We start from the raw sequence: 16,492 nt of genomic DNA on the forward strand, positions 1-16,492 counted from the left end.
ATCTTTGTATGTTGGATTTATGAGAGGCGAGCCACAAACATTAGAGACAAATCTTTATACTAGTTTAAATTCACGGTTTTCAGTTAGTATTCGTTACTATTGTTTGTGTGTGTTACTATTGTTTGTGTGTGTGTGTGTTGGGGGGGGGGGGGGGGGGGGGGGAACGGCAGACTTCAATCCCATAATATGCGCAATAGCAAACTCTCTTCAGTGCAATAACTCTATAAATGGATGGACTTGAACTGTTGCTAAATCATCAATCTTTAGGATTCTAGAATCTGTGCTTGTTAATAAAACATTACAGTTTTTTACTGTCAGACTAATACTACCGATTTCAAGTCAATTCAGTTCTATCTTTCGATCAAAACATTAACATTTATATCATGTATCATTTGTTGATTCTTATCTCCGATGTACTGCCAAAAGCCTAAACAAAGTTCTTCAATGTTTTTAAACTTCATAATCGCTCAAGAGTAGCACGAGTTGAACAGTAACATTAAAAAAAATTTATGTAACAATGAAGTTATCCCATCCAAAACAGAGGCCGCTCCTACAGCATCATATAATCATCTTAGTCTTACAAGAAGTAAATGAAAATCCAACTCATTTGATGTCTCAGCTCCTCAGAACACAAACAACTGAACAAGTGCTTACATTAGATATCATACAACACAAGCCACTTCAGAGTAACCAACAAAATTTTGATATTGATAATGTAGCCATACTTAAATGGGAGAGTTCTATAGATAAAGCATTACCAAATAACGCATGTTCAATGCCTTCAAAAACATGATAAGATTGATAACATTAATAACTAAATGAAAATATCTCTTCAAACAAACAATTCAGTTATCTCCAAAATCCCGAGTAAGATGGCACCACTATATATGAAGACAACTACAAAAGCCCTAAAGCATAAGCAGAACATCTAAGAGTCTGCAATTGTAACCTCAACCTCAACACCAGGTTCAATGGTGATAGATGTAATCTGCTTGACCACATCTGGGGAGCTGAAGAGGTCGATGACTCTCTTGTGGACACGCAACTCAAATCGGTCCCAGGTGTTGGTTCCTGCAAGATAAGAACAAGGCAAAATTGAAATTATAGACAGAAAATGTGCTAAAAAGAACATCCTACAAGGACTCAACAGGTATATAGACAGCATCACACTAAAATTCCCTCAACACATCTACCTTACAATTGCCAAGTCATATGCAGTATTTTAAGAAGAATCTATGTGTAACAAACACAAAAGTTTAATTGTTTCACAGACTGAATTAAAATCACAGGTTACAAGAAGATTTCAACTAAACAAGAAACTAGAATGATGTTATCAAGGGAGAGTAAGCAGAGAAAGACCTCTTATATTCAATAATGTAAGCAAGAATTTTCCAAAACATTCCAACAACATCAAAAATATCAAATCATCCATTACAATTATTATCTATGAAGTCCTGAAAGTAAAAATTATAGGATTTAGTTATAAGATTTGATACATACCTTCACCACAGGGGGTTTTCCTTGTTGTAATCTTCAGAACCTTGGTGGGCATCCTTACTGGTCCCTTGACTCTAAGACGCTTGTCCTTGGCACCACGTACAAGATCAGCACACACTGTTCAACATATCAAGCCATGCAAAATCAAATTTAGATAAAATTAACTCAAGGTAAGCATTTCTAATACTGAAAGTGAACTCAACAATCATAGAACGGCAATGCCTCAAACACACAGCTGCAACTAATTCACAGCTTAAGAGCACTAGCAAGTTACAATTCAAATGTAAATACATCACTATAGCCAAGTCTAGGGTAAGAATGTCCTGTCTCAAGTAGACATCAAATGCCTCACTTCTAAAGTTGTTTCAGTTCCCTCTAAAAAAGTTTGTTCAATTACAATTTCCAAATATCAGGTTAATCAATGAAAGCCCATCTACAAAAGACTAGTGCTAAATTAAGCGTGACAATAAACATATTATACCCAAATCTGAAGTAAACATACAAAACTAGTCGACCGAGTTAATCCATAGATGCATTGCTGCTAATTCTTCGTACTCATTTCACACGTTATGGCAATACCGACTTCAGATCATCTTCATCATGATATTATTGTTTCGGCAAAATAATTCCAATCACCAAAACACAAAATCACATGTTTACCCAAAGATAATACCAACATTCCTTCGACAACTACTTACTACCCATAAATATTCAAAATTTCATCATTACATTATCACCCAAATGAACAATCTCATCAAATTCATCTAAATAACATACTACTATAAAACCCATAAAATTCAACTACTACCCAATTAATAAATGACATCAAATTCATTCAATTATACAAGCAATCAAAACCATAAGCTAAACCCTAAATCACCGCAGCTTAAACACTGATAATAATCAACAAAGCAATAAACTTGATAACAATAATTAGAACAAATTCATACAACCCAAATCAAAAACAAAAAAAAAAAGAATACCTTTCTCGAGATTCTTAACATTCTTAGAAGAAAGAGTGATTCTGATCTTGTGGGTAGGCTCAGGGGCTTCCTCCAAACCAGGCTTCGTGGGTTTCATTGGGTACGCCATTTTTGCTGCAACCTTTGCTGTTAACCTACATATAATTAGCATAAATTAGGATGAATTTTCCATTGAAATACGATGATTAGCTCATAGAAGAGAGAGAGAAGAGTACCTGAGTGAGGCTGAGAGAGGAGAGAGAAAGAGGAAGACCTAGGTTGTGCGACGGCAAAGGCAAATGGAGAGCAAAGTAAAGAAGAAAGGGTTTGTATAAATGTCACTACCAATAAAACCCTAGGTTTTCTAGTTTGGGCCTTTTTTTTTTTATTCTGGTTAATGGAGGGATGTCTATTGGGCTTTCCTAACGAAAGGGCTTCTACTATCTTTGGGTTAAGGTGAGAATCTATACTTACGGAGTATATATTAAAAACCGTTCCTAAAAACGTGAATGACACTTGTTGATTTATGCATAACACTTGTTGATTTATTACTAGTTTGCTTAATTATTTTATTTTAGCTTTAAAATAAAATGTGAAAATCTCATTGTCCCACATCGATGGGAGAGAATTTCATACTCTCATCATTCCCAATGGGAATGATGCTTGAGTAAGAGTTGAATAGGGCAGTACCATTGTAAAAACCCTTGAACTCATATAATTACTCGGTCGAATCATTAATTCTTTTCGTTGGTTGCTTGGGTGAAGGGTCCAGTCAAGATTAAGCTGTAATATTAATTATGCATTAACATTACTTATTGTAATATTAATTATGCATTAACATTACTGATCATAAGCGGCCTCCACCCAGGCATTCCGATCACTTGACCATACTGAATATATTAGCAATCTAATAATTTCTGAACCCACTATCAGAATAACACACTTGTTCGAAGGACACTATTCCTTTTCACATATATGATTCCTTACGTCATTATATGACCCTAAGATGTATCCCCTACAGTCTCAAGACTTTTTGCCACTAGGTCCCGTAACATCAAAACTTCCTCAAAAAGCGTGGATAATAGCCTTCAATTTTGGATTTTTTTTTTTACCTTTTTTCGCCTGGAAATAAAATTTGCCGAAATGTTTACCATGGTCCATCATATCCTCCGGGAGTCCGTTTGGGTGGGTGAAACCATCCAATTTGCCTTAAAACGGTCAATTTACCCGTTCAAAACTTGCACCGATTTCGTGAACTGAAGCCTACCACGGACATTTTTGACAACCTATGATGGTCATTATGGTTCCAAACGTCATTATATGACTCTAAGATGTATCCCCTCGGGTGTCAAGACTTTTCGCTACCAAGCCCCGTAACATAAAAAATTCCTCAAAAAGCATGGATAATTTATTCATTCGGAACTACGATATGCAATTGTATTATCAAGTTAAATGGCTCATGATAGAACTGTCTAGTGATATAAATTCTGACAAAAAAGAAAAGGTACTAGCCCTTTCACAATGAAACCCCAATATTACATCTCACTTAAAACCAGAATAAAAAAAATAAAATAAAATAAAATAAAAACTTGCCCTAAAGCAAAAGAAATTCTAGGGTTTTGGTAGTGATACAAGCCGACCCTTGTGTCAACCTAATCCATGTCCAACTCTTTTTTTTTTTTTTCTTAAAAAGTCAATACATTACATTATATTTTTTTTTTCTTTAATTCTACATACATGAAAGACAAGAAAATTTTTACGAATTTTAATTACTACGTACTATTTATTCATTCGGAACCACGATACGTAATTGTATTATCAAGTTAAATCCATGATAAATTGGCTCATGGTATAAATTCTAAATAGTGTGTCACCCGGGCGTTGCCCCGGGATGATACTTTGAGTAATTTTTTTTAATTAAGTGTTTGAAGTATTAATAATTTGGAATGTAAAGTTGAATATTGAAGAGAATACAAAGAATAATTATGTGTCTCTTTGTTTTTGAGTTTAGATGCAATTTTGTATTCTACATTTAAATACATTTATGTGGAAGAATTAAGCATAATTTATTGGTAGTTAAGATGGTACGACATGTAGTGTAATTCCATGAGGTAAGAAGTTCAAACCTCTTTATATGCGTTTTTAATTAACATTGTCGGTGGCGAAAAGTTCTAGGGCTGGTGGCGAAAAGTCTTGAAACCCTAGGGGATACATCTTAGGGTCGTATAATGACGTTTGAAACCATATATAACTAATATATAGGTTGTCAAAAATGGTCGTGGTAGGCTTCAGTTCACGAAATCGGTGCAAGTTTCTATGGTTCTGCGGTTCCATCCATCCAATTGGACTCTCGGAGGTTATTAGGAACCATAATAAAAATCTCAACAATTTTTATATCTGGGTGAAAAAAGGTAAAAAAAAAAAATTCCAAAATTAAAGGCTATTTATCCACGTTTTTTGAGGAATTTTTTATGTTACGGGCCTAGTGGCGAAAAGTCTTGAAACCCTAGGGGATACATCTTACGATCTTAGGGTCATATAAAGACGTTTGGAACCATATATGACCATTATAGGTTGTCAAAATTGCCCGTGGTAGGCTTCAATTCACGAAATCGGTGCAAGTTTCGAACGACTAAATTAACCGTTTTAAGACAAATTGGATGTTTCTACCAACCCAATTGAACTCCCGGAGGATATTAGGGACCGTGGTGAACAATTTGGAAATTTTTATTTCTGGGCGAAAAAAGGTAAAAAAATTCCAAAATTGAAGGCTATTATCCACGATTTTTAAGGAATTTTTGATGTTCTAGGGCTGGTGGAGAAAAGTCTTTAAACCCTAGGGGATACATCTTAGGGTCGTATAATGACGTTTGGAACCAAATATGACAATTATAGGTTGTTAAAAATGTCCGTGGTAGGCTTCAGTTCACGAAATCGATGCAAGTTTCGAACGTGTAAATTAACCGTTTTAAGGCAAATTGGATGGTTCCACCCACCCAGTTTAACTCCCGTAGGATATTAGGGACCTTGGTGAACAATTCGGCAATTTTAATTTCGGGGCGAAAAAAGGTAAAAAAAATTCCAAAATTGAAGGCTATTATCTACGCTTTTTGAGGAATTTTTGATGTTACGAGCCCGGTGGCGAAAAGTCTTGAAACCCTAGGTGATACATCTTAGGGTCATATAATGACGTTTGGAACCATATATGACCATTGTAGATTGTCAAAATTGTCCGTGGTAGGCTTTAGTTCACGAAATCGATGCAAGTTTCAAACGGGTAAATTGACCGTTTTAAGGCAAATTGAATGGTTCCACCCACCCCATTGGACTCCAAGAGGGTATTAGGGACCATGATAAACATCTCGGAAATTTTTATTTTTGGGCGAAAAAAGGTAAAAAAAATTCCAAAATTGAAGGCTATTATCCACGCTTTTTGAGGAATTTTTGATGTTCTAGGGCCTGGTGGCGAAAAGTCTTGAAACCCTAGTGGATACACCTTGGGGTCATATAATGACGTTTGGAACCATATATGACCATAATAGGTTGTCAAAATTGTCTGTGGTAGGCTTCAGTTCACAAAATCGGTGCAAGTTTCGAACGACTTAATTAACCGTTTTAAGACAAATTGGATGGTAATTGAACTCCCGGAGGATATTAAGGACCGTGGTGAACAATTCGGAAATTTTTATTTCCGGACGAAAAAAGGTAAAAAAAATTCCAAAATTGAAGGCTATTATCCACGATTTTTAAGGAATTTTTGATGTTCTAGGGCTGGTGGCGAAAAGTCTTCAAACCCTAGGGGATACATCTTAGGGTCGTATAATGACGTTTGGAACCAAATATGACCATTATAGGTTGTTAAAAATGTTCGTGGTAGGCTTTAGTTCACGAAATCGATGCAAGTTTCGAACGGGTAAATTAACCATTTTAAGGCAAATTGGATGGTTCCACCCACCCAGTTGAACTCCCGTAGGATATTAGGGACTGTGGTGAAAAATTCGGCTATTTTTATTTCGGGGCGAAAAAAGGTCAAAAAATTCCAAAATTGAAGGCTATTATCTACGCTTTTTGAGAAATTTTTGATGTTACGGGCCCGGTGGCGAAAAGTTTTGAAACCCTGGTGGATACATTTTAGGGTCATATAATGACGTTTGGAACCATATATGACCATTATAGGTTGTCAAAATTGTCCGTGGTGGGCTTTAGTTTACGAAATCGGTGCAAGTTTTGAACGGGTAAATTGCCGTTTTAAGGCAAATTGGATAGTTCCACCCACCCAATTGGACTCCCGGAGGGTATTAGGGACCATGGTAACCATCTCGACAATTTTTATTTACGGGTGAAAAAAGGTGAAAAAAATTCCAAAATTTAAGGCTATTATCCACGCTTTTTGAGGAATTTTTGATGTTCTAGGGCCTAGTGGCGAAAAGTCTTGAAACCCTAGGGGATACACCTTAGGGTCATATAATGACGTTTGGAACCATATATGACCATTATAGATTGTCAAAATTGTCCGTGGTAGGCTTCAGTTCACGAAATCGGTGATAGTTTCGAACGGCTAAATTAACCGTTTTAAGACAAATTGGATGGTTGTACCCACCCAATTGAACTCCCGGAGGATATTAGGGACCGTGGTGAACAATTCGAAAATTTTTATTTCCGGACGAGAAAAGGTCAAAAAATTCCAAAATTGAAGGCTATTATCCACGATTTTTGAGGAATTTTTGATGTTCTAGGGCTGGTGGCGAAAAGTATTCAAACCCTAGGGGATACATATTAGGGTCGTATACTGACGTTTGGAACCAAATATGACCATTATAGGTTGTTAAAAATGTCTATGGTAGGCTTTAGTTCACGAAATCGATGCAAGTTTCGAACGGGTAAATTAACCGTTTTAAGGCAAATTGGATGGTTCCACCCACCCAGTTTAACTCCCGTAGGATATTAAGGACCTTGGTGAACAATTCGGCAATTTTTATTTCGTGGCGAAAAGAGGTTCAAAAATTCCAAAATTGAAGGCTATTATCCACGATTTTTGAGGAATTTTTTATGTTCTAGGGCTGGTGGCGAAAAGTCTTCAAACCCTAGGGGATACATCTTAGGGTTGTATAATGACGTTTGGAACCAAATATGACCATTATAGGTTGCTAAAAATGTCCGTGGTAGGCTTCAGTTTACGAAATCGATGCAAGTTTCGAACGGGTAATTAACCGTTTTAAGGCAAATTGGATGGTTCCACCCACCCAGTTGAACTCCCGTAGGTTATTAGGGACCGTGATGAACAATTCGGCAATTTTTATTTCGGGGCTAAAAAAGGTCAAAAAATTCCAAAATTGAAGGCTATTATCTACACTTTTTGAGGAATTTTTTATGTTACGGGCCCGGTGGCGAAAAGTCTTGAAACCCTAGGGGTAGGGGTGAAACAAACTCGGTTTAAAACCGAACCAAACCGAAAACCAAACCGAATAACAAATATGGTTCGGTTTTTTTTAAAAGTGATTTGGTTTCGGTTTGCAAAATCAAGAAACCGAAATTTTGTGGTTCGGTTTTGGTTTCGGAAAATGAAAAACCGAAACCAAACCGAAATTTCGGCCCAACCCCAAAAAACCATAGTATATAAAGGGAAAAAAAACCCTAATCCTTCTTCAGCCACTTTCCGCCCTTTCTCTCTGCTTTCCTCCTCTTCTTTGCTCCTTTCTCTGTCCTCTTCGATCTCTTCTTTCACTCTCTTCTTCGATCACCTCTTTTCTTTTCCTCTTTCTTGTCTTTCTCCTTGCCTCTACTCCTCTTTGTCTTCAAAATTAGCACGAAATTTGCGATTTTTCATTTTAAAGCAAAGATTTTTCATGGTCAAAACGAAGGTTTTCGACTTTTCGTAACAAAATTCACGAAATTTGGCCAAAACGAAGGTTTTAATGGCCAAATTCGACAATGAAAACTCTAGATCTAGAGTTTTCATGGTTGAATTTGACCATTTGAAACCAAATTCGAGATGAAATTTAAGGGCCATTTTTGGTTTAAAAGGTATGTTTTCTTGTTTTTAATTTTCTTATTTTTTTTTGAAAATTTAATAAATCCATTAATATGATTTGATTTTTGGTAAGTTTTGTGCTAAAATTGTTTTGGAAAAAATCTGGTGGTGGTGGTTTCGGTTTGGTGTGGGTGGGGGTGGGTTGTCAGTTTGTTGTGGCTTTGGTTTGGTTTGGTTTGATTTTGTTTGGTTCGGTTTTGATTGGTGCGGTTTGGTTCGGTTTTTTTGCAAAATTTGATGTCTATGATAATTGATAGGAAAATTCGGTGCGGTTTGGTTTTTTTTATGAAAACCTAAATTTAGGTGGTTTGGTTTGGTACAGTTTCAGAGCCAAAGTGGTGCGATATGGTTTGCAAAATCAAGAAACCGAAATAGGGTGGTTCGGTTTCGGTTTGGGCAAAAAACCAAACCGAAAACCGAACTTTCACCCCTACCTGGGGGATACATCTTTGGGTCATATAATGACGTTTGGAACCATATATGACCATTATAGGTTGTCAAAATTGTCCGTGGTAGGCATCAGTTCACGAAATCGGTGCAAGTTTCGAACGGGTAAATTGACCGTTTCAAGGCAAATTGGATGGTTCCACCCACCCCATTGGACTCCCGGAGGGTATTAGAGACCATGGTAAACATCTCGGCAATTTTTATTTACGGGCGAAAAAAGGTAAAAAAAATTCCAAAATTATCCACGCTTTTTTAGGAATTTTTTATGTTCTAGGGCCTGGTGGCGAAAAGTCATGAAACCTTAGGGAATACACCTTAGGGTCATATAATGACGTTTGGAACCATATATGACCATTATTATAGGTTGTCAAAATTGTCCATGGTAGGCTTCAGTTCACGAAATCGATGCAAGTTTCGAACGGCTAAATTAACCGTTTTAAGACAAATTGGATGGTTCTACCCACCCAATTGAACTCCTGGAGGATATTAGGGACCGTGGTAAACAATTCGGAAATTTTTATTTCCGAACGAAAAAGGTCAAAAATTCCAAAATTGAAGGTTATTATCCACGATTTTTAAGGAATTTTTGATGTTCTAGGGCTGGTGGCGAAAAGTCTTCAAACCCTAGGGGATACATCTTAGGGTCGTATAATGACATTTGGAACCAAATATGACCATTATAGGTTGTTAAAAATGTCCGTGGTAGGCTTCAGTTCACGAAATCGATGCAAGTTTCGAACGGGTAAATTAACCGTTTTAAGGCAAATTGGATGGTTCCACCCACCCAGTTGAACTCCCGAAGGATATTAGGGACCGTGGTGAACAATTCGGCAATTTTTATTTCGGGGCGAAAAAAGGTCAAAAAATTCCAAAATTGAAGGCTATTATCTACGCTTTTTGAGGAATTTTTGATGTAACGGGCCCGGTGGCGAAAAGTCTTGAAACCCTAGGGGATACATCTTAGAGTCATATAATGACGTTTGGAACCATATATGACCATTATAGGTTGTCAAAATTGTCCGTGGTAGGCTTCAGTTCACGAAATCGGTGCAAGTTTCGAACGGGTAAATTGACCGTTTTAAGGCAAATTGGATGGTTCCACCCACCCCATTGGACTCCAAAAGGGTATTAGGGACCATGGTAAACATCTCGGCAATTTTTATTTCCGGGCGAAAAAGGTAAAAAAAATTCCAAAATTGAAGGCTATTATCCACGTTTTTTGAGGAATTTTTGATGTTCTAGGGCATAGTGGCGAAAAGTCTTGAAACCCTAGGGGATACACTTTAGGGTCATATAATGACGTTTGGAACCATATATGACCATTATAGATTGTCAAAATTGTCCGTGGTAGGCTTCAGTTCACGAAATCGGTGCAAGTTTCGAACGGCTAAATTTACCGTTTTAAGACAAATTGGATGGTTCTACCCACCCAATTGAACTCCCGGAGGATATTAGGGACCGTGGTGAACAATTCGAAAATTTTTATTTCCGGACGAAAAAAGGTCAAAAAATTCCATAATTGAAGGCTATTATCCATGATTTTTAAGGAATTCTTGATGTTCTAGGGCTGGTGGCGAAAAGTCTTTAAACCCTAGGGAATACATCTTAGGGTCTTATAATGACGTTTGGAACCAAATATGACTATTATAGGTTGTTAAAAATGTCCGTGGTAGTCTTCAGTTCACGAAATCGATGCAAGTTTCGAACGGGTAAATTAACCGTTTTAAGGCAAATTGGATGGCCTACCCACCCAGTTGAACTCGCGTAGGATATTAGGGACCGTGGTAAAAAATTCGGCAATTTTTATTTCGGGGCGAAAAAAGGTTAAAAAATTCCAAAATTAAAGGCTTTTATTATCTACGCTTTTTGAGGAATTTTTGATGTTACGGGCCCGGTGGCGAAAAGTCTTGAAACCCTAGGGGATACATCTTAGGGTCATATAATGACGTTTGGAACCATATATGACCATTATAGGTTGTCAAAATTGTCCGTGGTAGGCTTTAGTTCACGAAATCGGTGCAAGTTTCGAACGGGTAAATTGACCGTTTTAAGGCAAATTGGATAGTTCCACCCACTCAATTGGACTTCCGAAGGGTTTTAGGGATCATGGTAAACATCTCGGCAATTTTTATTTCCGGGCAAAAAAAGGTCAAAAAATTCCTAAATTAAATGCTATTAGTAATTGAAATTCGTAAAATTTATCTCGTCTTTTTTTTTTTTTTTTTTCCTCGTCTTTCATGTATGTAAAATTAAAGAAAATATATACTGAATTTTTTTTAAATAGAGTTAGACATGGATTAGGTAACAATATAACATGAGGGATGGTCAAGTACTACACAAAACACAATCAAACTCGACACAAGCCTAACATAGCACGAAAGGCACAGTGGTAGGTTATGGGCTGTGTATGGATTTCATTTACCAAAATTGGTTGGAGCTAGGCACAAGCACAACAATCCAACCCTCTTATTTTGACTAATTTTGGAAACTATAAAAATTAATACTCCGTAATTGGGATGGCTATGCAAGGGCTCTTTGATGAAAGATTGGCATAACACAATGTTTACATAAACCAAATACTTGGTAAAAGAGGTGGTAATTGACATCATTGTCCATTTGATTAGAAGAGTGCGTGTACGTAAAAAAGTTTGTCCCTGGTCAAATTATTCAAAAATCTCCTATATGTCCCTTCCCCCTCTTTATATAGATGAAATGTATTCATATACAAGTATTTCAGGATTCAACTTGGACATCTAGTTTCATAATCACATTATGGTCATTTGTTCATGGATTTAGATTGCTTGATTTCTCGTGAATTGTTAAGACTTCATCCGCCTATCTACTTGTTTTCGATCATCTTACTATAATGAGTGATTACCTGCAAGGCTGCAAGGTAGCCATGTATTCTTTTGAAAGTATTAAAAATCTGCTAAAACCTCCCACTGTTAGGATAAATTATGACTTAAGCAAATTGAGTCTTCACAATCACCAACTAAGATTAATGTAAAGTAAAATTTTATTCCTAGGGGAACAAGTTTTAGAGATACACTGTAGAATTACCAGTTTTTAAAACTGAATTGCATTATTTAGATTTTACAGGATGCATACTAGTGTTATTCCGTATTACTTAAGGAGTTAAGGCAAACAGCTGAACATGTATGCTGAATGGCTGATACAGTACAAATTATAAACATACACAATGGACAGAAAGGCTCAGCGGGAAGAAGATAAGAACTTTATCGATTTAAACGAGATAAGGTTAGTTAAAATAAGTTCCTATATGGGACATTGGGACGGTATTAGGACCCAAGTATCGTGTTTGGCTAGTAGGAAAAAAGCATGATCATTTTCAAGGTCTCAAAATGCAAGCTTTCCATAATTTCTCAGAAATTCTTGTAGTAGCTTGGTAAGGCCTTAAAATATTGACCTAACAAAACTAGTTCTTCATCCCTCATAAATGGCCAGGATTTGCACAAAAACTCTAACCACATGTCACAGATATGAGCGCTTACAGTGACATGTATAAAAAGCTCTAGCCTGTTCTCGCAGTCTTCCAGATTAAACAGAAGTTGCTAACTATTTCCAGTCAATTACACCACAAGATTTAGCACTATACAATCACAATCAACTTAATGCTCGATTTCCACAAACGTTGGGTATGGAAAATTCAAAATCAGATCTAAATTTATATCTATGGAAACATTTTCATTTGATGTAGATTACTGGCGGCCATTGTTTCTATCATGTTCATGTTCATGCTCATGCTCCATTTCTTCTGCATCTTCAAAACACTGGTCATTGATTTGCAGCTGAAACAGAAAAGAAACATTTTAAATGACATCTTTCTAATATATGCTTGACTTACCAGGTGGGAAGATTCATAGCTGACACGTTGAAGTAACAGTGAAATTATGGAATCCACAAAACAAAGTCAAATTAATATCCAAGTCAAAGCAGCCTTGACTTAGATGGACAAAACAAGACACCTTTTCATAAATACAAGAGACAGCTAAACAAGTCACTGCATGCCGGACTTTGTGTTAAAGCCCGGTAAAATACAGAACAAGGTAACAGCAGTTTTGAGGATTATTGTAGCCAACTAAGGAAATGTTTTTTCACTTGAAATCTCCTGAACTTAGATGCCCCCGGCTGAAGTCATTAGTCTTTATCTCAATTTTATAAACCTGGAACCTAATTTTTCAAAGGTGAAGAGAGTAGGGCAGGGCCAAAACTTCCCATCTTAATCGTATGTGAAAAAGCTAAACATCGACACTCCTCAATATAGCTAGTTAGCTACAGGTTACTACATAGCCTACATGTATATACCTACAACTGAAAAGAGAAAAAAAAGAAAGAAAAAATAATAATAAAAAAAAATGGAAGCTTCATAGTCCTATGTGGCTATGGAATAATAGAGAAAGTAGTCCCCAACAACTTCACACAACTACTCCTGTACAAGTTTGAAATACACTCAATTGCTCCCAATGCCTATCCTTAAGACCAGAAAGTATTTATCGACATAACCAGAATTACAACCAAAAAAATGTTCCACCCAAGAAAAGATTGACAACAAACCCAGATCACAACATCCAAGAAACTTTAAAAGACCCTGTTTGTTTGTAATTGCTGCATACCAGGGATTAAGGGAAATGCTAGTAGGGACTTAGCTCCACTTGACAGATTCTTAACATATATGATTGGTTACTCAGTTTGTTTGATCTCAAACTCTTCCTAATGGTATCAAGTTCATTATTTAGCTTAAAATATGATGTCCACATTAGGTCAGTATACGTGAGACTTTCTCAGACTATCCAAGGGCTTGAAATTTTAATATTGACAAAGAAAGCTGGAAAGATGTTTTAATAAAGCTCTTTTGCTCATAAGGGCAATAAAGTTTGAGATCACATATAAATTATACAGGAAAGCATTAACATTTGTATAACCTACCTGAAGTACATTTTGTGCCAAGTCATGATCGCCATTTGAATGACCTATTGAATCAATAAGATTCTCTGAGAAAGTCCAGTTAGAAGCATCTCCTCCTGTAGTAGAACACAAATCATGATATCAGTAGGAATTAGCCCAATATGGTATGGTAAAGGGAACCTGGAGACAGGAAACATAGGAGAGCATCCCCCAAAACAGGTGGCCTAAAGGGGCCCGGACAGAAAGGGGCTTGAGGGCTGGAACTTATCCTTAATTAGGAGCATCTTTCCATACAGATCATATATAGTCCCTGTCCAGGAGTAAGGTGTTTGTATCTGACAATTTTTCTAGGGCCTTGAGTCTAGGTGATATAATACAGGGATATCTTTCTTGTCTTGTTCTTGTATTACCACTTAATTGTGATTTGGAAGGTAGATGTTAGGTGTAATTGAAATTTTGTTTTCTAATTAATTGAGTATCCTAAGAGTTCTAGTACTGTTATGCTCCCAGTTCTATTAGAATTAGATTAATTGTCATTCTTGTCCTCCTATTTATTAGGGTTTCAGCTTTTAGGTTAAGAGTTATTTATCTTTGTGTGCACAGAATGTAGGGGCCACCAATGAAAGTGGCTTGCTCAAGAGAAAGCATTGTGAAATAATTAGTGAGCTAGCTGTAAGGGGCAATTAGAAAGTTCTCAAACATGCAGAAATTTATGGACAGCTCTTCACGTGAGGCTATTTGTATTGCTATGTTGATGATAAATAACACAAGATGGAGTGGTGGACTAGAGCTGTGGAAAAGGTCTTTCACCATACATATGTTGTATGTCCATTATTACTTTATTTCAAAAACACAGCACTCCACTAGCTAAAGGGTGCTAAATCTGCTAGTGATAATAGACAGTTACCTAATGTCTCAGCATTTAACTGGTCTGCACTGAAGATCCAATTGTGCTCCTCTTCATCTCCACCTGAACGTAGAATAAGAATCAAGCTCAATAGACAAGAATCAAGATTGATAAAGCAAAGTTATCTTCAATTTACATTTAGAAGTCGCTTACCTAGCATGGGTTCAGGATTCAATTCGGCACATTCACAGAACACCTCAAACAAAGTTTCCACTATCAAACATAAACAGAATGTATCAGCATCATATTAGAATATCAGGGAGGAGTATGAATTTATGAAATCACCCAAAAGAAAATAAAGAAACATACATTGAGTAGGATCTGATGGAACAAGCCTCATTTCTTTGACCTTTGATATTCCAGAAAACCAATCAACAGTTTCCTGTTGCTCTTCATCTTCATCTTCGTCTTCATCTTCATCACCTCCAGTTTCAATCTATAGTTGAGATTGACAATCACAACTCAAAATCAGAAAGCTAGCTCAGATACATGATTCCAAAGTAATAATCATCTGCCTCAATTGAAAATTATGTCTTTAAGCAAAAAATCACAGGGAAACTAAACTAGTCCTCATACTTCAAAACATTAATCTGATAGTTTAGCAAAGGAAGAGACATTGTTACCAATGCTTGATCCCTGGACACCTGGACTTCATAGGTTTCATTCTCCAACCACGAGTTCACAAGGGAAGCTGGTATTCATCTGATAGTTTAGTGTTTCAGTGAAGACAACGTTTGGGAAATGAACGCTCACGACTATTTGGTAAAATCACAAATTCCCTTTCCCAAACCATTAGGATAGGGTACAAGAGAATCAAGTCATCACCTAAACTAGAACAATAAAGCCTTTACAGCTTATCACCAACTCGATTTTCTCATACCAACAACCAAAAGTGCATAATATCCTTTATCCGCAAGCCCTGAATGGTTATTTCCTCCAAAACTAAGTTTTTTATTCTTTCAAGACCATTTTCCATTATCAAATGGTGTTTCTTTGTTCAGCAGAAAATCCTAATTAATCATCTCGATTCAATTACTACAAGCTCCCGCGAGCAATTTACTACTACTCAACAATTATCAACCAAAAAAATTCTAAATATGCTCAATTAACATATAAATCCAACTTCTGGAATTAAGCAAAGCAAGAAAAACAACAAGGAACATAAAATTCAACCCAACAAAATAAAAAGCAAAAAAAAAAAAAAAAAAAAAAAAAACCTGGGTGTAAATGCAAGGAGAAGGATAAGCTTGAGGGTCTCTAGAAACAGCATGAAGCGAAATCGAAACGAAATCCACAGCATAACCTTTGCTTCTATCAACATCGCTCAACCATATTACTTTCCTACAATTACAAAACACAAATAAAAATTAAACATTTGCAATCACAAGAAAAACAAAAAGGGGGAAAAATGGTGGAGGAGAGAGAAAATACTTGGAGGAAATGTAAAGAGTGCCAGGTGATTCAGGGGTGCGAGTTCCGAGGACAATGGAGACGGAAGGTTGAATGTGCATAAGCACTTCGCCATTGTCGGAGTCGAGAATTGGTTGACCTGCTTCATCGTTGGCTCTTTCGGTGAAGATTTGAAGCCCTAACGCCATTTTTGAGAGCTCTGAATTAAGGAGTTTGTTTCAGAGAGAGTGATTTAACTAGGGTTTTAGGAGTTTAGCAGATGGTCTTGGCTTTGGGAGGAGGGAGAAGGAAGAATGAAAAGGGTTTTGTTTG

General features: G+C 36.6%; 2 protein-coding genes across 2 annotated transcripts; both read right to left on the reverse strand.

Annotated features, from left to right (window-relative positions):
• Positions 1 to 680: 680 nt before the first annotated feature.
• On the reverse strand, positions 681 to 2,849 carry LOC145631447 (small ribosomal subunit protein uS10y). The gene is made up of 4 exons (XM_081683519.1): positions 2,696 to 2,849; positions 2,481 to 2,614; positions 1,501 to 1,614; positions 681 to 1,071 (listed from the first exon to the last, which is right to left on the reverse strand). Exons 2-4 carry the CDS (start codon positions 2,587 to 2,589, stop codon positions 929 to 931), a joined length of 366 nt encoding a protein of 121 aa, XP_081539645.1. The 5' UTR covers positions 2,590 to 2,614; positions 2,696 to 2,849; the 3' UTR covers positions 681 to 928.
• A 9,415-nt stretch (positions 2,850 to 12,264) lies between these two features.
• LOC145629995 (chloride conductance regulatory protein ICln-like) lies at positions 12,265 to 16,474 on the reverse strand. The gene is made up of 7 exons (XM_081682235.1): positions 16,202 to 16,474; positions 15,988 to 16,111; positions 15,080 to 15,206; positions 14,924 to 14,983; positions 14,771 to 14,833; positions 13,885 to 13,979; positions 12,265 to 12,746 (listed from the first exon to the last, which is right to left on the reverse strand). Exons 1-7 carry the CDS (start codon positions 16,366 to 16,368, stop codon positions 12,657 to 12,659), a joined length of 726 nt encoding a protein of 241 aa, XP_081538361.1. The 5' UTR covers positions 16,369 to 16,474; the 3' UTR covers positions 12,265 to 12,656.
• Between the last annotated feature and the right edge of the window lie 18 nt (positions 16,475 to 16,492).

Source organism: Chenopodium album, chromosome 5 (genome assembly GCF_948465745.1).
Source record: "Chenopodium album chromosome 5, dcCheAlbu1.1, whole genome shotgun sequence".
Taxonomy (NCBI): domain Eukaryota; kingdom Viridiplantae; phylum Streptophyta; class Magnoliopsida; order Caryophyllales; family Amaranthaceae; genus Chenopodium; species Chenopodium album.

Coding starts and splice junctions, on each gene's coding strand:
- LOC145631447 (XM_081683519.1), bottom strand. CDS start 2,589: ATGGCGTACCCAATGAAACCCACGAAGCCTGGTTTGGAGGAAGCCCCT. Junction 1,615..2,480: donor TGTTAAGAATCTCGAGAAAG/GTATTCTTTTTT, acceptor TATGTTGAACAG/TGTGTGCTGATCTTGTACGT. Junction 1,072..1,500: donor GAAAACCCCCTGTGGTGAAG/GTATGTATCAAA, acceptor CTTATCTTGCAG/GAACCAACACCTGGGACCGA.
- LOC145629995 (XM_081682235.1), bottom strand. CDS start 16,368: ATGGCGTTAGGGCTTCAAATCTTCACCGAAAGAGCCAACGATGAAGCA. Junction 14,984..15,079: donor TCCATCAGATCCTACTCAAT/GTATGTTTCTTT, acceptor TATGTTTGATAG/TGGAAACTTTGTTTGAGGTG. Junction 14,834..14,923: donor GAATCCTGAACCCATGCTAG/GTAAGCGACTTC, acceptor TTCTACGTTCAG/GTGGAGATGAAGAGGAGCAC.